Raw genomic sequence first — 24,010 nt, 5'->3', positions numbered from 1 at the left:
AAGGTTTTCAGACATGCTTTACTGTTGCCTGCTTCTGAGAACTGAGAGGCAGTGACTGGTCCCAGTTTACCCAACAGGTTTCATGCTTCAGCACGATTAGAACTTGTGGTCTTTCAGTTTCTGGCCTGATGCCTTTACTATTACACCAAACTGAATTTCTAAAGAGTTTATCCCAGGCATATGTACTTCTTGTTCCTCAATTTATTCAATGCTTTTCTAGGTCACATTTAAAACCAAACTTCTGACGATGTGTTTATTCTTTCTAAATTGTTGAATGTATCTCTTTACTCTTTCACATTAGGAAGCATAATGTTGCGCATGAATATTTTCACACTTTACTATGTCTCAAAATGTGATATATGGCTTCATAGAATATAAAGTAAGCAAACTGATAGTTCTAATGCTGGATGAATAATGCTATCTGATGTTCTTACGGAAATCATTCCCACACTGTAAGAGGCAGGATTTCCCTGCTTTAATGTCACATATTGTATTTAGGTTTTGTACACAATAAACATATTTCTATTTATGGCTGTGCATATCCATAGCCATTATTGTTAAATGTGCTACTGTTTATTAGGGACTTGACCGTCACATTATTAGGTGTACTATACATGAATTGCAGAAATATAGATGATCACTAGATGGCAGTGAAGAGATATAAAACTAACTCTTTGTTCCACTTTAATGGTCATCCAAATTTTTGCAGTTCAGAAAGACCTTATTTAATAGAGAATAAAACATTCTTGACCATCCATGCAACAAATGAAACTGAAACCTTTGGATTTGATCATCAAGTAAACAAGATAAAAATAAAATAGAAACAATTATGTGGGTTCTATGATAACTTCCCCAATCTGAAGTATTTAAGGCAATGATGACCCCTCATTGGCATGAAGATGGGGTCAAAAGGAAATCAACTTTTACAGCCAGACAGCAAAATCTGGCTGGGCATCTTTGAAGTCATTGAAGGTAAAAGAACGTGATCTCCGTCGAAGAGCTGAACAGCCTAAAGGTCTGCCATGGAGTAAGTCTAAGTAAAGGTTAGACTTTAAGAAGCGCGGATAACTGTCTTGCTCCATCAGGGCATAAATTTTGTTCTGTGCAGCATCAAATGTGTTGAGCATTGGATGAGCCATATTCTGATTTACAGAGACTTTGGTATTAAAATCAAGGTTGACCTGGAGAAAAAGAAGAAAACATTTGATAAAATGGATGGTTATTCCCAATTTGTCCATATAAGGCAGTGATGGCTAACTTTTTCATCACTGTTTGCTGAAAGTACGCGCACGCATGCACTCATAATGCAATGCATGTGTGACCCACCGCCCCATGCAGTTGCATGTGACCCCTGCAGTTGCATGTGACCCCTGCATGCGCACCCCCGAGCATGTGCGCACGATCCCCATGCATGCATCCCACACATGTGTGCACAACCCCCCTGCACACCCCACACATGCGCAGGCGACCCCGCGCATGCGTGGCAGACCCAAAAACCAGCTGGCCAGCGGGAGGAATGTGCACATGCGCAGTGGAGCTAAGCTGGGGCGACAACTCGCATGCCTGCAGAGTGGGCTCTGCATGCCACATGTGGCACACATGCCATAGGTTTGCCATCATGGATAAAAGTATTGACTTCCTGTCCTATACATTCTTACCCAAGTATTGTAAAGAAATCTGCTACATTCAAATTTTATGAGAAGCATGGTCAAGAAATGTGATGGGGATATTTTTAGTCTCATCCACGCTGACGTTTCAATAATGAGTCTTTAGGGAGTCATATGTCTCATAGGCTTATGTCAATTGGCTATCTATTTGAGAAACTGTTAACACCTGCCTGCAACACCTTGACAAGCTGGGTCTTTGCCTGGGATCACATGGCAGCTGCTGTAACATACTATAGACAAGTGCAACATCTGCATTCTATATGCTCTGAGGCACTTTCTGGAAATCAAATTTAAAGTGCTGAACATTTATATGAGAAGCATGTCCAACAAAATTGAAGTGGGGCACAGTAGATATTTCAGTGACAAGAAGTGTGTGCTCCAATTTCTTTAATTTTTTTTCTGAAAATTTAACAGAGCACAGTAAAGCATTAACAATGTTCATCACTTATTTAGTAAGATTTAGAATGGATACCTCTCCAGTTGTACTAATGTTATATTATTTCAAAAGGAGGGTAGAGTTAGTTTTAATCTTTGTCAACAATCGCAGGGAGGAAGAAAAAAAGAGTTTCTTTCTATAACTTAGCTTGTTCAATTTATATGACCACCACTTGACTGGAATGTTCTAATCAATTGCACAATTCATAATCATCTCCTAGACATATTTTGACATGCTATGGAGCTGCTTTCCTTTCTGGAATACATGACACATGATAGACATTTGATAGGTAAGTATAAATAACATCTAAGCCAATACATGAAGTATATCTGAATATTTATTTACTATTACATGTAATTAATATGCATCCTTAACTCTTATCTTTTGAACAAATCTGTAATCAATTTTTTAATCTACTTAAAGCATTACAGTTATTATTCTGAATGCTGTGCTTAAATTGATGGTTTATTTTATTCATTTGTCTTATCTGAAATCTTGCCAATGTGTTAGTAATAACTTGCATGTACTAATAATTGCACCAGTAATTATTGCTTCAGAAGCCCGAGAAAGAATAATTCTTATACAGTACAAGTAGCAATAAAAATAGACAGCTAAAGTTCTCAGCAAGTGATATTTTCACTCTTTATTCTTTTCACTTCTGGGATACTCTTGTGGTAGCATGTGATAAATAATCTTAATCCTTTTCAAAAATGGATTCATTCCAAACGACATTAAATGGTACCAAACACAGTGCTATTGCAAATTTTCTCAGAAGTAAGTTTCAATGTTGAGATTTGGGATAGGGTGGAGGCGGAAAAGTCAAGAGGATATGTAGGTGAATATTACCTTGAGATCCTCTCCCTGCAGACAGAATCTTTAAGATTTTAAAAGACCAATTGTGTTAAGAGAACTATTTTCACTGTACCTCTTTTGGTGATTCTCTTTCAATGAATGTCTCATAAATTGTCTTTGCTTTGAGTGGAAGTTGGGAGGCATCTTTGCTTTTCTTATACTCTTCACATGCCATCCAAAACTCAATGTTCTCTTCACTAAACTCACTTCTCAAAAACTTGATGAATGCATCTAAGCCAGCTACGAAATAAACAACATGTAATCAAAGGAACATCAAATAAAACAGGGTGACATTTTCTCACTACCATTTTCAGATGCTTTTGAGTTAATCCTGTCCCTCAATTACACATTTTTTTAAAAGTTAGTCCTGGAACAATAACTGTGATTTGTATGGCAAAGGATAAGCAAAAATAATGTCACAGATTTTCACTGTGTAGAGGTTCATTTTGAAAACAGTAAATAAGAAAAGTTTTTGGAACAATCAGAGTTTAATTTGAGAAACATACAGGCAGCAGTGGTGGGTTTCTATTATTTTTACTACTGGTTCACTCGTGGCCACATGCTCATGCGCAGAAGCATCCAGGCAGGTGGGCGGACTCTCCTTCCACTGCTACTACCGGTTCATCTATATAATGTAATTTGTTACCTCCTCCGTGTCCGTGTATGTGTATGTGTGTTTTGTATGTATGTCTATGTGCTTTTTATACATCCTCTATGTTTTATATGCTCCATTGTACGCCGCCCCGAGTCCTACTTGGAAAGGGAGCGGCTAATAAATTCAAACTTATTATTATTATTATTATCCGATCCGGCTGAACTGGCAGAAAACCCAACTCTGACAGGCAGTATCCAGATTAAAAACATATAATTTAAGGACAAACCCTAGATGTAAATTGACTGCCTGTTAATAAATGTGGCAGATGGCATTCTTCTTCTTCTGCCTGATAAAGTACTGAAGCTGTGCATTTTTCATATACACCCTATTTTCAATAATTTTTAGGGGTTCCTGACAGTATAGTGCAGTTTCAGCACTTCATCAGCTTGAGGAAGTACAAAGTAATAGGTAGTCCGTTGTTAAGTATAAATTCCCATTTAAATATAAGTTCAGGTTAAAGACAGAGGTAGGGAACAGAACTCTTTCTTAACCTGAGGATTCCCTGCAATAAGTATGTCATTTTCTTTTCAATGTACCTCTTGTTTGGTCTAAGAATGGGAAGATTAGATTATTTAGATCAATGACAATTTCAACTTGATTCATTTATATATTAATTATATATGCATGTTCATTTGTAATTTCAAAAACATCCAGATTGACATCCAGCTCATATTTATTTCAAAAACATCCAGCTCATTTGTGTGTGTGTGTGTGTGTGTGTGTGTGTGTGTGTGTAGAGAGAGAGAGAGAGAAAGAGAGGGGGGGGGGATTTGATATGCAACATTAATTTTAGAAGTTTAGAATTGCACCACCATCCACAAATATATTTCAATCTTCAGATTGACTATAGAGTTGATTGTATCTTTGGATACTGGCCTAGATAATATTTTGACTGCAGGATTTGGTTTCACTTATATTAGTGGATGAGAACCATTTTGGTGCAGTGATTAAGGCATCAGGCTAGAAACTGGGAGACCATGCGTTCTAGTCCCACCTTAGGCCCGAAGCCAGCTGAGTAACCTTGGCCAGTCATTCTCTCTCAGCCCTAGGAAGAAGCCAATGGCAAACCACTTCTGAGTAACCTTGCCAAGATAACTGCAGGGACTTGTCCAGGCAGTCTCTGAGAATCAGACAGAATTGAATGGAAGAAAAAAAATATAGAAATACTATTTGCAATACTTCATAGATCCCCTAGCTCAGGGGTGGGGAACTGTGGCTCTTTTGCGACTTGTGGACTTCAACTCCCAGAATTCCTGAGGCAGCTATGTTGGTTCTGGAATTCTGGGAGTTGAAGTCCACAAGTCGCAAAAGAGCCACAGTTCCCCACCCCTGCGCCTAGCTGATCTATCTCAAGAAGAATCTTAGTAAATCTGAAAAAAATTACTGAAATTTTAATATATATAAATACACACACACATACACACACACACACACACACACATATTGGCTACAATAATATATAGATATTGGCAACAAAATAAAAGAACTGTAAAATGCAAAGAGCTGCTTTTGTTGGATCAGGCTAAAGTCTGAAACCATAAATAAAATATGTCCTGATTTCAGTCAAATCTTATCCTTACATTTATTTTATTGCTTCTTATCACCAGTTATCAAGCACTTTCATTTTTATTACAATTTTTATCATAAAAGTTTACTTTAGTATAGCACAGTATGCTTAAGTACGTTTTATTACTCTTAATCCAATGCACAGCTGTTTTTAAATATCTACAGTAATGCTATCCTATAATTTATAGAAAATCTTAATATAAATTAGAGACATGGAGCAATATCTTAGAATGAATAAATTGTTTAGAATACAGAATATAGTGCCTACAAAACCTATATAAAAAGTGCACAAACACATTTAAAGGGCTCACATTATAAGTGCCATGGTAAGAAAACATATGGGAACTTAAACAATTAGTCTTTGTTCAAAGACAGCAATAGCACAAAACCTGGCCATCTTTCTGGAGGTTTCTATTGGCTTGTTTAGTAAAAAGAAATAGTGTTTTCTTCTCCTCTAATCCAATGGAGTTTATGTATAAAAAGGTAAAGGTAAACATATGTGCTAGTCGTTCCTGGCTCTAGTGAGCAGTGCTCATCTCCGTTTCAAGTTGTGTCCATGGTCATGTGGCCAGCACGACTAAACGCCGAAGGCGCACAGAACAGTTACCTTCCCACCAAAGGTGGTTCCTATTTTTTCTACTTGCATTTTTACATTCTTTCGAACTGCTAGGTTGGCAGAAGCTGGGACAAGTAACTGGAACTCACTCCGTTACACAGCACTAGGGATTTGAACTGCCGACCTTTCAGATCAACAAGCTCAGTGTCTTAGCCACTAAGCCACCACGTTTATGTATGTTTATGTATAGATCCTACCAATCCAAACATATGCACATTGCAATGTGTTGAGTGTTAACTCAAAAGTTGCTTGTATGATGATTAATTCACTTCCAGTGCTACTTTTTAAAGTCAGGTCTCACCAGGTTGTTCAAAACTCTGTCTGAGGCCCAGCAAGGTAGCCTGTAGGCAATGCATATTGAACTATGGGCCAGCAAAGATGACTAGACATGGCAATGGATAACATTATAAAGATATTAAATAAGCACTAAGGGTATATTTAGAAACTATAGTTTAATGTACAATTACTGAGAATAATTGAAAGCTGCAACATGTCTTTGCTTGGAAGACTTGGAATTTTCAAGTGGAAATGGAAAAGGAAGATGATTGGTCTATTGACTGATGATGTCACAATCAACAGCCATTTTCATTGAGTGGATTTTTTCCTTAATTGAACTTTAAAATTGTTTGACTTTTTGTTTCCTTTTCAATGGTATACTCAATTTTGGATTAAAAACATCAAATAATTTTGTTTGTAATATTGACATCATAAATCATAATTGATACTGACGGAATACCTAGGAGTTCATATCCAAGTTAATAGTCACAAGTCCCATTACATAATTGTTCATTGTGCATTACATAACATATTTAATATTAGTCTTTAAGGATTAATAAAATATCCACTTCTTCCTTGAATAATTTTCTCCACTACTGAAGCTTCAATACTTCTAAGCTTTTATGGTAGTGATCAAAATTCAGGGCCATTTTTCACAGCAATCTAGCAGTCAAACTTAATAGACTTCTTCACTTTACACATGGTTAATCCTTCATTGCAGAAGAAGAAGAATGAAAATATATTTTGCATGAAACAATTGAGCCTTGCTGTAAGATGTTGGAACTGTAATGAAACATAATGCTAGTTGAAAACAACAATACCAACCTTTGTGAGAAATCAACTGGTCAAAAGATTCAGCCCATTTTTTTACAGTTTCAGGGGACTCACTGCACGAGACAAAAACAGAGGCGTCACCTGTTGTGTACATATTTGCAGATTTTCTTAATATATTTTATCTCTGGTTGATTTCAGTCTGTCATATTTCTCATGGTATTGAATAAGGATTTCTTAGAGGAAAAAAAAAAGCTTCAAAAAGCTTCTGATCTGATTTCGCTGATGTTTTTCCTATTGAATTATAAAAATAATCAATGTATTTGAAAGGAAGTGCTGCCTTCTGAGTCATTTTATTGTACACCATTAATCTTTTTAAATAGGTAAATGCATGTTTGACACCTTTGTTCTTTTAAAAGAAATAAATAACCCAAAGAGGCTGTTTTGTTTGTGGTGGGTCAATGATCTTTGAAACGGTTTTGTACATAAAAGCTTGGGAAAGAAAGAGAATTGTTCACACTGAGATGTGGTTTCGAACACTGCCGAAGACACTGCGACCACAGGCTATTTTTAACATTATACAGGAAGCTTTATGGTATTCAGAAAGAAGGATGCAATAGCAGTGGTGCCGGGACATAAGCACACTATTTATTTACAGCAACTTTCACCAAATGCCATGCTATTTTGGAAGGACTTATATTTAATGTAGGAGATGAGAAAGAAGGTTGCTTTTCTTTTCTTTTCTTTTCTTTTTAAGCCAACTATGTCAAATTGTCCATAGTGGTCACTGGTCTTTGACACTGTAGCTCACCGAAAGGTACACGGAACACTCTCAACCATTCTTCTGCTAAAAGGTTTGGGAAATGACCTTTTCAAGTACGCGCTGGGCTGCTTTCACAAACAGTTGAGAAAGTTTGGTTTTAGATAGAACATAATATGCAGTGCAACCCTGGAGAAGTATGCAAAATAAATTAATTTAGAGGGAAATTCATTTGCAGAGGGAAACAAATAATGAAGAGATAAAGACAATAGCAGGCACGGTTGGTAACCTAGCTGAGACAGAACAGATTACCATTTGCAACCTTCTCAGCTTACTTCTGACAAGCAAAGTCAGTGGGGAGTTGGATTTGCTTCACGACTGCATAACTTGTTTAACAACTGCACTGATTCACTTAACAACCATAGCAAAAAAAAGCTCATAAAATCAGGTAAGATTCCCTTAACAATTGCTTTACTTAGCCCTGAAAATTCTGATCCCAATTGCGGTTGTAAGTGGAGGACTATGTCTTTTTAAACAGAAATCAGAAGTCAATTCACAAATATTTATCCATTTTATAGATGGGGACACTTAGGTGGAGATTAGACTTCAGAATGTCAGTGAACCTATAGCTGAAAACATGCACACCCAAAAAAGAAGACTTCATAATGATATATACACTGAGAAAAAGAATATGTGACAATTGAAAAACATGAATATATTAAGGCAATGTTTCTTTCCACTACCAGAACTCCCCAGTTGGTATACTGGGTGGAAAATGCTATGAGTTGAAGTATTAAGGAAATTGATATTAAAATTGATATTGAAAATACCTAACATTTAACCATTTTTACAAAGTGCACATAAAGAAAGAAAGAAACAGGACACAAGATGTCACAAAATCAAACCAAATAACAGAGCAAAAAGGATTGTGGGAAGATGTGGTCCCTGCAAAAAATAATTCTTAAAAAAAAAGCCTTGTAAGAATTCTATTAAGAATTTCAAAAATTCAGTGAGATCTCATAAACATCATCATAGATGCAAGTGTCTGTGTTTTGAGGGGCCATCACTGAGCTGCACAGGAACTGAAAGATGTTCCTTTTTCTTTATCAAAACGTGGTGATGAACCATCATATTAGTACTATGCTGACACCTTCCTCCACTTCCCCTCAAATGTTTCAATTCTTTAAGGGTTTTTTTTTTGCTTGCAAGTTCCTTTAGCATTTGGGGGTGGGTTTTTTGAATATCTTTCACTGTAGTAAATGAAGTTGGGAGTTGAAGTCCATACATTTTAAAATTACTGTTGAGAAAACACTGATTGACAATGCTGACGAAATCAAAACAACCTGTAAGATAGGCATGCTATAGATGTTCTGAATTAAATATGACTTCTTCTTTAGGGCACTCTTTTTAATTATATATTTCGCTAATTTCTAAAACAAGTCTCACCTTGATGCTTTTGTTAGTTGTTCAAATTTGTCAAAATTCATATTTGGGTGCAATTCAGATTTATGCAAGAGACTTAGCCGGTTCCTTTTTTCAAGAGATCTACAAGAAAATGAAAGTTACTGCAGTAAGATTTTCAAACATTTCTCTCTTGCCAGCTCAGAGTGCTCTGTAAAGCTCATTGCTTCCCTTTCACATATGATTCCATAAACGTTGATGCTATTTTCCCATTTGCAGGAGAGAATAATAGATTTCTCACTTACACCTCTGAATATTTTTACATACAGAATCATCTGCAAAGGGTAAATGAACATCTTTTCATGTTGCTAGTCTTTCACATTTACTTTGGTGACAAGATCAGTAGGGACTTGAGAGGGGGAAGGAATAGGCTTAATCTTAGTGAAGCCAGGCTGAGATCATGAGCTTCTGATACAAAAGAGGAAATTCAGTAGCTGAAATGATTACAATGAAACACATTTCATGATGCATTCAAATTTCTTTGAATGCATTAGCTAGTATATCGCTGCCACAGAAAGTGCTGCTTTCTTTGATAATATCGAATAATGCAAAGGGGCTAATGATGTGGTATAATAATGGCTTTCCTTTCCTCTGTTCTGATTCCTTGGCTGCTATATCATAGGATGTGTACAAGTAGATGCTATCACCTCAAGAGACAAAAACAAAATGGAAGTGGAGCTTTCAGCCAAACTACCCATCCATTAAAATTAGCATTAGGACTTTTTTTCTTGCACCACTATTTTTTTTATGCTTTCGTGTCAGCATTAACTCCTGTTGACTGTCTGATCAAGCCCCTGAAGTTTTCTTGACAAGGTTTTTCAAAATTGGTTTGTGATTGCCTACTTTGTAAAGAAGGTGATTGGCCCATAGTCATCCAGCTGGCTTCATAGTTAAGGAGGGACTAGAACTCATAGTTTTTTTCCTGATGTTTAACCGTAGCTCTCTTGTACCCATATTACTTGTATTGTATTTTAGTTACTATAATGAATATAGAAAAAGAGGATTAATGTATGCATAGGTGTATACATCTTTTTATGGATAAAACATCTGGCATCTGAGTGGCCTCCTTGACCTACAAAAAGGATAGAAAAAAAAGCTAAACCCCAGTTACATTTAATCTGATGACATTTAATATAATTTTCAAGCATTTCAGAATTTCATCCTTCTCTTTCATTATAAATAGCAAAGTTTTCTGGAGACCATAGCCAAAATTTTGAGAGTTGAATACAGGTTGTGTATTGAATTGGCACAACCTGGTTCTCCCCAAATATAACCATGCAGCTTGAGAATTCAAGGCATTGTATCCAAAGCTTCTAGATGGCATCAAATCTTGCTTATTTATTTAACAAACTTATATGGCTGTCTATCTAAGCAATGGAACAATGAACAGTGAATAAAAATACAATGCATATTAAAATTCAATTTATCAAGGTGTTTGTAAAAAACTTCTTGCCCACACAGCACATGCACAATGCTGGGTCCCACTAATAATGTAGTCCCAATACCGGGGGTGGGAGGTGTCACGTTTCCATGGCTTCCTTGAAGGCTGGCAGGTCAAGATTATATCTGGGGGAGGGGGGAAACTGATCTATAACAAGGAACATAGAGACAGCCTTGATGGAAATATTCAGAAGCTGATACAAAAGGGGAAAAAAAGACAGTTTTAGGAAGAGACACAAGCTGGCTCTTCCCTGAATCAGTAAGGTATAAGTGAGAGGAAAATCACAATATGTCCATAGAATATATCTCAATGAAGGTTAGTTTTAGTCTAGGACCTGTGGTGGCACATTGGTTAGAATGCAGTATAGCAGGCCACCTCTTCCCACAGCTTAGAGTTCAATCGTGACCAGCTCAAGGTTGACTCAGCCTTCCATTTTTCCAAGGTTGGTAAAATGACCCAGATTGTTGGGGGCAATATGATAACACTGTAAAGTGCTGAGAGAGATTGCTATAAAACACTATGGAATGATGTATAAGTCTAAGTGCTATTGCTATTTTGTGGAATTTGTTTCCTGATGTGGACAACCTCAAAAGGCTGAAAATGTCAAGAAGGCACACTTTGTAGGTTCTATCAGTGACATTGGTCACCCAAAACATGGCAACCTGACAATCTGGATAGACCACCAAAGATAGGCAAACGTATAAGTGTTTAGGAAAACAATTAGCTTTGTGTACATAATACCCAAAGTAACACTTACAAACTAAATTTTTAAAAATAATCTAAGAACTTAGAAATTTTGTAAGTATGCAATCAATATTCATTATTTGCATCACAGTCTAGCATAGCAATATGACTAAGGTTTTTTTTTGTGTGTTTTCAAGTATTATTGCTAAACATCACAAAGATGACATTTGTCTATCACTTTGCATTTTTGGGTTCTTTGTATTTATTCAAATCATCATACATATAAACAAGAAACCACTTCCTCACTTTCCAGTATTAAAGATATGAGTGTTGCTGTTTACATAACCAAAATGTACCAGCTATCAGTTGTGCCCAGTACGGAAGTGTTAGCAGGCTCGCAGGAAATCAAAAATTTGCAAGAGTGCAAATACTTAAAGGGGAAAAAATAACTAAAAGAGAATCGGTATGATGATATCATGAGGCCTGAATATGTGCCCCAGACATGGAATAATGAAAATTACTGAAATCTAGAAACATATAATATTTGCCTTGCAATTATATTGCAGGTTTCATTTGCCACTCTATGCTGACATTCTTAACCAGGATGATGTTGGCATACCCTTTTAATGTGAGTAGCCACACACAAGCAAACCTTGGTAAAACACCAAGGCACTGCTGTAAATGACCTTTTTTTTTCTCTTTGACTGGATCTGTGATCATAAAATCCAGCCAAGAGGTGTAATTCTTGGTTGCAAACTTTAGAAATGTTGCGCTACCAGTGTTCATAGCGTGAGAAGGGGAGCAAGTGGTGAAACCACTGGATCCCGTCCAGTTTGCAAGAAAGGTACAGGGCATCACCATACAATAAAATAGACTGGCATGCAAGGAAACATAATCATGTATTGGGTTTAGGTACTGGGGGGGGGGGGGAACAGTGTTCAATTGTCATGCAGGATTTCAGAGCAGCACTTAAAGAAAACCAAACAGTATCGGAGGATATTAAATTAATTAAATTAAATTATTTCTTAATTGTGTTTCAAAGAACTGACCCTTCAATAGGCAGAAGTAATGTGTTTTCCCCTTTATACATTTTCTCAGTATTGTTGGCATTCTGAAAGGAGACCAGTGTTCTGAGACAGAATTCTTTAGCAAATACGCATGACTGAAGTTAAACTTAATCAAGACAGGGAATGTTGTTTTCTGCTGAAAGGACACATTGGTTTGAGTTGATAACTACTTATTTTGACTCTTAGCAATGTTAACATCCATATTTATTTTATTTTATTTTGGGAGAGGGGATGCTTTTGAAATCTGCCCTCTTTTGACTGTAGGTGTGTGGGCAGGTACTTAGCCTTGATTAGCCCTGATAACCAGATCTTACAATAGCTTTGCACTTAGATCTTTAGTTCTGATTATGAATTAGCTAAACATCTTTCATTTTTACTTCAAAAAGAGGAACACATATCTCCATATACAGAATTCTGATCTGAGTGATTGGGAACTGTTTAAACTGTTACTTCATTGTTTATTTTGCTTTTCATCAAAGAGATATACTGGCCGCTTTATAGGACAACTTCTGAGACAACTAACTGAATTGCTTGGGTCTGCTTGGAAAAAAAAATGGTTCTTTTTTCTCTCATATTTTTATTTAAACATTTTATACTCTGCCAGAGTCACATAGTTGGAGTTGGGAAGCTGTACAAACTTCCAAAATACATAAATAACATTCAAATTTTAACAGAGCTTTTCAGAGCTAGTATGCTCTTTCTGTGGATTGGCAAATCCCCTCCCCCCAAAAAACCTTAAAATATGCATATATTTGCAACGGTTTTCACTTCATGCTATGTATTTGGCCATATGTGCCCCCGTTTCTGCATTTAGCAACATTTGTTACCTGCAATAAAAATTAGTAATTTTTGCGCGACTGCAGGCTCCTCACTACATCTTGATTTGGGGGTGGGTGGGTGGAGGGGAGGGAAGGATTGAATAAAACCTGCATTGAAACAAGAACATGCTCTTATCTTCCCTGTAGCTGCAAAAGGCTCGATGGAATTTATTCCCTCTCTCACAATTTCTTCTCCATTTTTTGAACTGTAGGTCAGTGCTTGCCTCTTAGACTTCTGGCCTTCTCTCTTCTTTTCAAAGCTCTATCCTGCATGCTGTTTCTGCCCTGAGTAGAGGAATGCAATCTGGACTCAGGTACTTTGTTGCTTTTCCACACTGAGCAAGAAAGTAAAAAAAAAAAGTAATGAACAGTCGAAACCAAAGCCCTCGGTCTCTTACCTGTTTCCTGTGTCTGGCTTTGCCCCTTCTCTATTCAAGGATTTCATGATTTTACAGAGAGTTTTCACTCTTGATGCCGAGTTGAGCTGAGAGGGTAAAACCAGCGGGTTCTCCATTTTCCGTGTAAGCACTCTGTCAGATTAGATCTCCCTCTGATCTTCTTTCAGTTGCACGTGAATAAATCCTCAAGGACTGGATTGCTCTTTGTTATGTTGCACTTACTTTGAATCTTGATTATTTGGCATGGGTTATTCAGTTTGTAGGATGCTTCCCCACTACAGTCCTAGCTGCTGTGATAAGCACACGTGACCTTTTAGAGAAGTTCTTTTTTTTTTTCACCCAGAAGTCATTTCTTCAAAAGAGAGAGATTAGAAAAAGGCTTATGTTTTGCAAGTTGGAAAGATAAACATAGGCCTTCCCTCAACTTGTGGTTGTAGCTTGCGGTTAGCTGATATGAATGCGATATTTGGTCAAACAAGATGGCCTTTAGCACACTATATTGAGAACTAAACAAAATCAGCCACACAGAGCAGCATGAGGGAAAATTGATATGATTTCCTCTTATTACAGGTTTTTTTAAGCAGAACTTAAAATAGCTTAAAGGGCTGCAAGTAGTTGTTCAGTTAGGCACTGATGAAGACAGTGATGTTAACTTCAGCTGTGCTATTTTGAGTGCTTTTAAAAACTATTTTATTTATTTCAAGACATTCAGACCTACTCCTAAGAGGGCAATATTCTGTGAATGGGCTAATGCTGTCTTCATCATATGTAGTGGCAGGTTTCAATTTTTTTACCACCGGTTCTGTGGGCATGGCTTATTTTATGGGCATGGCTTGGCAGTCATGTGACTGGGTGGGAGTGGTTTGGTGGTCATGTGACTGGGTGGGCATGACCAATTTAGCCATCCATTTTGCCAAATTACCATTTTGTCATTAAGCAATACACAGCATCCCCCTTTTCTATTCTTTTTAATACTGCATGAAGTATTGACCTCTACTCCATGCACTTGGGGATCCCCAAATGGTGAGGATTTCTTTCTTTCTTTCCTTCTTTCTCTCTTGAAGCCCCGCACCCTGCTTTTATTCCCAGGGGCTGCATGGAGTAGAGGTCTGCAAACTTGGCAACTTTAAGACTTGTGGACTTCAACTCCCAGAATTCAGTTCTGCTGGCTGGAGAATTCTGGGAGTTGAAGTCCGCAAGTCTTAAAGTTGCCAAGTTTGCAGAACTTTGGCATGGAGTTGAGAGATTATTGAAAGTGTGGCTTAGCTTAGGCTAAACTAATCAATAGTGGAAGGGAGGGAGGAAAGGGAGAAAAAGGGAAGGGAAAGTGAATGTAATATGGATGGATGGATAGAGGGAGGGAGAGAAAAAGGAGAGGAAGGAAGGACCAGAAACCTGGCACTAGAGATTTGCTTCAGAGGATGCTTTGAAACAGTACAGCAATCCAGGGCTGGAAGGGACCTCAGAGGTCATCTAGTCCAACCTCCTGCTGCAGCAGGAGACCTTAGATCATCTTGGTTATTTAGTGCCCCCTAACACAGAGGAGAAATTCCCAGAAATCCCCAGGCATTGCCAACCTCTCCCCCCTAGTAAAAAAAAAAAAAACAACCTAGAGCAAAAACTTCATGTAGTATTAAAAAGAATGGAAAAAGGGGGCTGCTGTGTATTGCTTAATACAGTGTTTTTCAACCTTGGCAACTTGAAGATGTCTGGACTTCAACTCCCAGAATTCCCCAGCCAGCGGGGAATTCTGGGAGTTGAAGTCCAGACATCTTCAAGTTGCCAAGGTTGAAAAACACTGGCTTAATAGACTGCTAAATTGGCAAAATTTAGCTATCCTCTATTTTGGGCCTAGCAGGCCTCCCTGAAGCCTGCTGGGAGCCAAAATGGGGCTGGTGGGAATCCTGGAAGGGACAGGGAAATATAAGGTTGCGAGCCTGGTGGGGATGGTGGGGGGAGGGGTGCAGCAAGCTCCGTGGGGTGGGCTAGAGAGACTTAGCTGTAGGCAGGAGGAGGAGGCAGTTCAACTGGGGCTCAGGGCAGGCACCACGTGGAAGCTTAGGCAGGGAAGCCACCCCGGAGGTGAGGAGTGACTCGGTGGGGTGGGTGGGCGGGCGGGGCATTTGTACTTAAAACAGTCTGTGCATGCGCAGAACAGTAAAAAGGGGGAAAAAAACATTTTTCCATGAGGATTGTTCTGTGCATGTGCAGAACAGAAAACCAAGATGGCGCCGTACCGGTAAGGTCACGCGTCTGCTGGAGTTACTACCTATTCACCTGTACCGGACTGAATAGGCAGGAACCCACCTCTGATCATATGATAACTATGTGAAGAAGGTTATATTGAGTGGCAAAACACAATAGACCTTTGGATGGTGCATTTTTGATTGACAGTTTTTCACCCACAATTTGCAAATCAAAGTGTGTCTATTTCCTTCAAGCACATATTGTACCCACTTAATATGAACCACAGCTGCCATTCTTTATCATGTCTGAATAACAGCTCTACAAAATGTCACCAGAATTTGAGTCACAATATTCATTGTGAATTTCTACAGTTACTTTAGAACTACACGAGTTGGAAACTGCAGTTTGAATCCCAGCTTTGAAATGTTTGTATGTGAGAAATTGCATTTTGTGTTGAACCTCAGAATCCTGTTTCACATCCTGTGACTTCTAACTAGCCACAGAAACATTCAGTAAAAATGAACACATCTTATAGACATGAATATCTCACCTCTCTATTTTAACATTTCACATTCTAACTTTTCTCACATGGTCCTTTTCTTTATATAATATTTGCACAGAAGATATGTATATTTATCAGTTCCTATGAAACAGAGCTTTTAATGGCCTGGTGCGACAGCATCTGTTTTTTATGTCTAAATAATTTGAAGAGTGTCTATTTTATTAATCCATTTATGATAGTTTGTATTTTAATGCTTGCTTATGACATATAATAAAAGTATTTGTAAATGACAAATAACCACTGCTACCAATTGTCTCGTTTTAAAATGAAATATAAGCAAATCTGCGTTCTATTCAGGGAAGAAATAGCATGCAGGATAGAGCTTTGAAAAGAAGAGAGAAAGTTAGAAGTCTTAGAGGTGAGCACCAGTGGTGGGTTATCACCGGTATGCCTGGTACGGGCATACTGGTGCCTGCCAGGAGCACTAGGTATCGTTCAGGTATGGTGCTCCAGAGGGCCCACCCATCCGCTCACACTCCTTACCGGTATTTGAAGTTTTCGGTGTTTCCGCGCATGGAGCGTAAGGCGCCTGTGTGACGTTCCACCAAGCTGCTTTAGCATCGCGGAGGTGTGGCGGAGCATTGCGGGCAGTAAGTACGCATGTGTGTGCTGTGTGTGGGTGTGTGCATGCTTGCACGTGTTCATGTGGTGGACGCCCAGTCCCGTTGCACCGTACTGGTTGCAACGGGATACGAACCCACCATGGGATATGGTGAGCACAGACCTACAGTTCAAAGAAGGTCCGTAATACTTTTGCAAATTTTACTCAGAATTCTATTTTGTTCCACAATAAGCTGTAGAGTTATTTGTTTGTTTGTTTGAATTAAAACACTTCTTCTAAAACATGTTGATATATATGTAATTGTCTATTTGCAAAATAAATATTAAATATCCGTCTTTTCCAAGTTATGTTATTTGAATGTGCATTTAAGTCATTGGTATAGACCAGTGTTTCTCAAACTTGGCGACTTTAAGTCCTGTGGACTTCAACTCCCAGAATTCCCCAGCCAGCTATGCTGGCTGGGGGATTCTGGGAGTTGAAGTCCACAGGACTTAAAGTCACCAAGTTTGAGAAACACTGGTATAGACCAAGCAACTTTTACATTATCTGTTGAGTGGATTGTGAAAGTTGGAGTAGGTCTGTAATATGATGGCAACTATTACTACCTTACATAAATTAGTATTGTTAGTGTGCAGTGCAAATGTGCAGTATTTCCCCAAAGACCTATGAAGTTCTTTTCATTATAAGCTAAATATACAAGTGAAGTGAAGGATAAGAAGAAAGACTAATGAGGTTGAATGAGACAAAGAAAACCCGACCCCATATCAGAAATAAAAATGTTTAACTCCAGGAAGACAGAAAATCATCTCAGGAAGGAAGAAATAAAGAAAGTAGCAAAGAAAAACAAGATGAATCAAAAGTGAAAAAACAGAGTAAGGGGGGGAGTGTAAATAACAAATGCAATTAGTTAATTTACTATTAATGTTACTGAAGAAGCCACATATACGGCTTTACTTTCTATTACAGGCAAACCCAGGGCCAGTCCTACAGAAGAGTGGAGCAATTGCCTTAACCATCAGATGCTGGAAACCACAAGCCATTCCATCTGAGCCTCTAAATAACAGAATAACAGAGTTGGAAGGAACTTTGGAGGTCTTCTATTCCAACCCTCTGCACAAGCAGGAGACCCTAATCCATTCCAGACAAATAACTGTCCAGACTTTTCTTAAAAGCGTCCAGTGATGGAACACCCATGACTTCTGGAAGCAAGCCATTTCACTGGTTAATTGTTCTCGCTGTTAGGAAATGTCTCCTTATTTCTAGATTGTGTCTCTCCATGATTAGTTTCCATCTATTGTTTCTTGTCTTGCCTTCTGGTGCTTTGGAAAATAGAAAATGTGCTCTAACTTGAAGCAGCTAGACCTGCACTCAAACAGCAAGATTAAAACACTAGCATGCTAGCATATGAGCATAAGGCACAGGAAGGCATAGGTGCCATCATCTTATTCCTTGCTTCTGATAGCACAATCTCTTAAAGGTAAAGGTTCTCTACACACATATGTGCTAGTCATTCCTGACTCTAGGGGGCAGTGCTCTTTTCCATTTCAAAGCCAAAGAGCCAGCGCTGTCCAAAGACGTCTCTATGGTCATATGGCCAGCATGACTAAATGCCAAAGGTGAATGGAACACTGTTACCTTCTCATCAAAGGTGGTTCCTATTTTTCTATTTGCATTTTTACAAGCTTTCAAACTGCTAGGTTGGCAGAAGCTGGTACAAGTAACAGGCGCTCACTCTGTTATGCGGCACTAGGGATTCGAACCACCAAACTGTCAATCTTTCTGATCGACAAGCTCAGTGTCTTAGCCACTGAGCCACCGCGTCCCTGTGACAATCTCTTACACTGGCCTAATTTTTGATGGAAAAAGTATGGACTTGAACAGGCTGACCTTGTTTACATCATCATTATATATGGTTGCAAATGTTTTCTTTCCTTCTCATTCATTTTCTTTAACAAAGCAATATTGATTAATTGGATTTTTAAAAAGGTAAGATCTATATATTCTGGCTTCATATGCCTCCATATATATTGTCTTAGATCATTTGGAGACTAAGAAGCTTTTTCAGAGGACCTTAATAAAAGCAATACTTAGGATGGCTGAGTGAAATCATTTCCTTGTATGTGAAACACTAAATAAAATCAGGCAGCCTGCTTCATTATCTTGCCTCTTGTCTATTTGCTGGAAAATGTGGATTAGACAGATGTGGGTGTTTTTATTTATTTAATAAAAGGCACTACTCCACATGCTATCATTTACACTCTATGCAAATATTTTCATTATTCTCATACCTGAAATTTATTTTTTTAAATTCATTGTCACGAGAATTTTCTCATACACATTAATATACTGTAGTGATACTTAAATAACATCAGAACCAGGCTTGGTCAGAGATGGGAATGACATGGTCTTGTGCTACTGAGTGACTCCCTCGCTATCACAGGCAGTCCAAGAGGGCAGCAGCACCCTACATCAGCCAGACCAGCTGCCCATAGTCCCTCTGTGTTGATGCTGCCCTGAATTCAGACATAGGTGGACGCACTCTGGCCTGTATGTATGCGAGTGGTTTACAGCTTCTTTCCCATAGCAGAAAGGAATATTTAGGCAGCAAATTTTTTTGCTGTATTCAGGAAAGTCTTTGTACAGAGTCTAGGTGTTAGAAACTCTGCTTAATTCTATAAAAATGGTAGCAGAGGAGTATTCTAAAGCCATACAGATCGGTAGCAGAGGATGATTACATAGCCATACAGATCAAATAAGATATGCAGTGTACTGTCACCATGGGTTTTGTTGCTTAATGATTTCAACTGTCATAGGAAAAACTCTCCTCAGAACAAAAGGAACCCTGAATTATAGATGCAAACTAAACACTGCCATCTACTTGCTGAATAATTCTGTAGTTGTTGCAGTATCAAATACATTCTAACATGTATTCCAACACTCCCACTCAACAGCTATTCCCTATAATAGTTCCATTTCTAACCTGTTAGAAATTCTGTTTTATTCTATAGAAATGGTAGCAGATAATTATTCTGTAGCCATGCAGATTGGTAGCAGAGGATGGTTACATAGCCAATGTACAGTGCATAGGCACCATGGACCTTGCTACTTAACAATTTCAACAGGAGACAGGAAAAAGTTTCATCAGAACAAAATAAATCATAGTTTATAACCATAGATGCAAACTAAACACTGCCATCTACCGGCTGAATAATTCTGTAGTTGTTGCAATACAAAATACATTTTAACATGTATTCCAACAGTAGGGGCTCCCGCTTAAGCATGGGTTTGGACTACACGACCTCCAAGGTTTCTTTCAATCCTGTTATTCTATGTTTTATGTTCTAAGATATCACATCACCTTTGTTTTTTGTTAAATGTCATATAAGCCCTGGAAGAATCCACCTGCAAACAGTGACTTGGCCTGTAAGAGTTTAGGTCTAGTGATGGGGGCTCATATGATTTATATTTACATAATCCAAACTAGGGCTTCTGAAAATATCCAGAAAAGCTTTTAAAATCCTAAAAGAACTATTTCAGCTCCCAGAAGGACCCTCTCATTGATAACAAAGCAACTAACAAAGTTGTTGAACTAATTATTTTTTAAAGCACTTCTGAAGCCTGAAAACATTTGCTTCTATGTATGACTTTCTTATTCTGGAGCAACTCTTTTCTTCTTAACATATTTTTATTTTCTTCTAGGAGTTTCATAATCCACCATATTTTTCAGAGTATAAGACACACCTTTTTCCCTCAAAAAAAGAGTCTTAAAAGAGTCTTAAAATCTGGGTGCGTCTTATACACTGAATACAGCATTTTTCCTAAAAACCAGCCCCCTAAAGCCCGTTTTTTGCTCAATTTTGCCCCCCCCAGCCCCCAGCACCACTCTATAAGTTTTCCTAATGCCCTTTTTTTTGGCAAAAAATCGGCCCGTTTTCACAAAAAACATGCTGTTTTTTGCTAGTTTTTGTCCCCTCACCCCCCCAGGAACACTCTATAAGCCTCGTAAGAGCTATTCATGCCCCTTTTTTGGGGAAAAAAAATGGGTCTGTTTTTGTGAAAAACGGGCCGTTTTCGGGAGGTTTGCAGAGTGCAAAAACTTTTTTTTTATTTTGCCTCTTCAAAACCTTGGTGTGTCTTATACTCTGGTGTGTCTTATACTCCAAAAAATACAGTATTTAATTTACAAAAATACTAGAAATGCCTTCCCAGCTATTTCTTCTTTATTCTTGCTATAGTAACACAAGCAGGCATGTAATTGGTATTGTGCACAACTAACTGTCCTGCAATATTTCTTAGCTCAGCATTTGCCTACAAAAATGTCAATCCTATTACAGTCAGTTTGTGAAGATGAGCAGGCCACTCTACATGAAGGAGCTTCGCCGTTGCTGCATAAAGGTGATTTAAAGGCTATGAATAAACTCCATTTAGTTCCCATGCCACCACATTTATTTAAAACAATGTGTGTTATTGGGGGAAAACGCTGAATAGAACAAAGTCATTTATGTATTTTCCTCATTATATGTTCTTTGTGGGGTTCAGATTGTTGTTGTTGTGTGTGAGAGAAAAGAAATAGAGAGAAAAGAAATAGAAACTAGGAAAGGAATTGCTGCTTGATAACAATTCCTCTTTGCCGTTGGCAAATGGATTCCAAACTGTATATATTTTTGCAGTGTGTCATTGTATGTAAATCTCTGCAGAAGCTTTTTGACTGGAAGTGACAGAGTATGTGCACAAGCAGGCCTAATTTAAAACCTTTTTATTATGCTTTTAACCTTATAGCCTCTGGCGAAAGCAACCTATTCTTTGTCTGGCAGCCTACAGTGCAAAGAAGAGAAAAATAGTCCAAAATACGGGTAGAAAATAAAGGCAGTGTTAGAGAGTGAACGACGGTCCACTCGCTTTCGGCTCTGTCTCTTGTTATGATGAGTAGGTGGGTAGGGATTTCAATTGAAAAGAGATTCTATGCATACAATGGGAAGTGATGCTTCTCTCAACTTTCCCTTTTAGCTATTATAATCTGTTTTTTAATAGCCCTGGTGGTTTATGTCAGGGCAGCATTCAGCCAGGGTCACTTAAAAAAAAAACATTATTCAGTACGATATCAAAAAAATGTTAGTGTCGCTCCTCAAACTGATATTTCTTACAGTTCTTCTAATGCCTCAGAATTATACAGAAAGTGATTCTTCTTTGTGCTGAATAGCAGATGCTCCAGACACTTAGCAGAGATGTGGTGGACACAAAATAACTGAAGGGACCTTGGAGGTCTTCTGGTCCTGCTTCTCAGGCAGGAAACCCTGTACCATATCAGACAATGCTTTTCCAACTTCTTCTTAAAAACATCCATTGTTGAAGCATCCACAACTTCTGGAGGCAAGACATTCCACTGATTAATTGTTCTAACTGTCAAGAAATGCCTCCTTAGTTCTACCTTGCTTCTCTCCTTTATTCGTTTCCATGTACTGCTTCTTGTCCTGTCTTAAGGGGCTTTGGAAAATAGATTGACTCCCTCTTCTTTGTGGCAAACTCATAGATATTGGAATGCTGCTATCATGTCACCCCTAGTCCTTTTCATTAAACTAGACATACTCAATTCCAGCAGCAGTTCTCCATATGTTTTAGTCTCCACTCCCCTAATCGCCTTTATTGCTCTTCTCCATACTGTTTCTAGAGTCTCAATATCTCTTCTACATCATGGAAACCAAAACTGGATGCCATCATCCAAGTGTGGTCTTAACAAGGCATTATAAATTGGTATTAACACTTCACATGATCTTGATTCTATCCCTCCATTAACACAGCCTAGGACTGCATTGGCTTTTTTTTTTTTTTGGCAGCTACAGCACACTGCTGGTTCATATTTAAGTGATTGTCCACTAGGACTCCAAGATCCCTCTCACAATTATTACTATTGAGCCATGTACTGTCTATATTATACCCGTGCCTTTGATTTTTCTTGCTGAAATGTAGCATCTTACTTTTTTCACCATTAAACTTTGAGTTTAATGGTGAGATAGGACTCAATGTTCAAGATTCTTCTGTATCTTAAGCTTATCTTCTGGAGTGTTGGCTATTCCTTCCAACATGGTGTCATCTGCAAATTTCATGAGTGCCCCATCTGCCTCATCATACCTCATCTACCTTCTATCCCCTCATCTACCTATACCTATTCCTCCAACTAGAAAATAGAGGTTAGGAACAATATAATAGCAGAGGTGCTACATCTGGTTCAAGATAAAGATAAACAAACATACAAACAAACCTGATTTATCCATTTTAAAAATGCACCACCTGGACCAAGAAACAGAAGAAGCTATCAGGGACTTCCGGTTCCGGCTGCCGACGGCGACGGGCAGGCTCTGCTCGCCCCACGCTTTCCCAGTGGGCCCCTCACTCCTTGGGGGGCACAGGACGCCCCGTAGAGTCTCCTGCCGGAGGGGAGGCACCGCGGGGGATCCTCCGAGTCGGCAGCGGCCGGGGGGGGCGCATCGCCCCAGGCACTGGGGAGCATGATGGGGAGGCGCTCCGGTGTCTTCGCAGCGAGGCAGCGGGAAGAATGAACAATCAGAAGGACGCAGCTGTGGTGCGGTGAGGCAGAATCCACACTCCATTCCCTTTGCTTACTCGAAAGAAATTGCCAGCCACCTAAAATCTTCTTTCGACTTGGTTTTGAGAAGCGCGGCTGGAGGGAAGGGGATTTTCCCCCCCCTCGGACAGGCAGCTGTTAACTATTGTTGCTCTCAGCCCTAGGGGGAGGAGGCAGGGAGAGAGCCAACTAATGACGCCACGCTCATAGCGAAGGCGAATTTCGGATTTAAACTTATAATGGAATGATGATCTGGAAACTTTGGAAACTTTGAAACTTTTGTTATGCCTCCTAAGCACGAAGCTGGCAGGGCAAGATGGCACACTTCCGTTGTCTTCATAAACAGTGACAACTGACTCCACCTATAAAACTTCAGGCTTCCGGTCTTTGTCTCCGTGCTACTCAGATAAATTTCTTGCTGTTTGTGACTTTTTGGACTCCCTGGACTGAAAAACTTTACTCTATCACCAGTGTGACTAGAAAAACCCTCTTCTGCCTGGACCTTTTGTCTCCTGAACTCTCTGGGCGGTTCTACCTTTCTGACTGATCATTCTCTGTATTGATTGAACTCTTTATTGTATACATAATGTCACGCAAAAAACCACCTCCTGGCAAGCCTGGCTTTGCTGCCTCTGCCCCGACATCTAC

The 24,010-nt window shown here is 38.7% G+C and overlaps 1 protein-coding gene across 1 annotated transcript; it reads right to left on the bottom strand.

Annotated features, from left to right (window-relative positions):
• Nucleotides 1-923: 923 nt before the first annotated feature.
• On the bottom strand, nt 924-13,782 carry RGS18 (regulator of G protein signaling 18; the record flags this gene model as incomplete). The annotated part of the gene is made up of 5 exons (XM_081949124.1): nt 13,469-13,782; nt 9,046-9,144; nt 6,894-6,955; nt 3,029-3,195; nt 924-1,181 (listed from the first exon to the last, which is right to left on the bottom strand). The coding sequence occupies exons 1-5, from the start codon at nt 13,582-13,584 to the stop codon at nt 924-926; spliced, it is 702 nt and encodes a 233-aa protein (XP_081805250.1). The 5' UTR covers nt 13,585-13,782.
• Nucleotides 13,783-24,010: the final 10,228 nt, after the last annotated feature.

Source organism: Natrix helvetica (assembly GCF_964273705.1).
Source record: "Natrix helvetica genome assembly, chromosome: 3".
Lineage (NCBI taxonomy): Eukaryota > Metazoa > Chordata > Lepidosauria > Squamata > Natricidae > Natrix > Natrix helvetica.
This window is presented reverse-complemented; position numbering and strand designations above follow the sequence as displayed.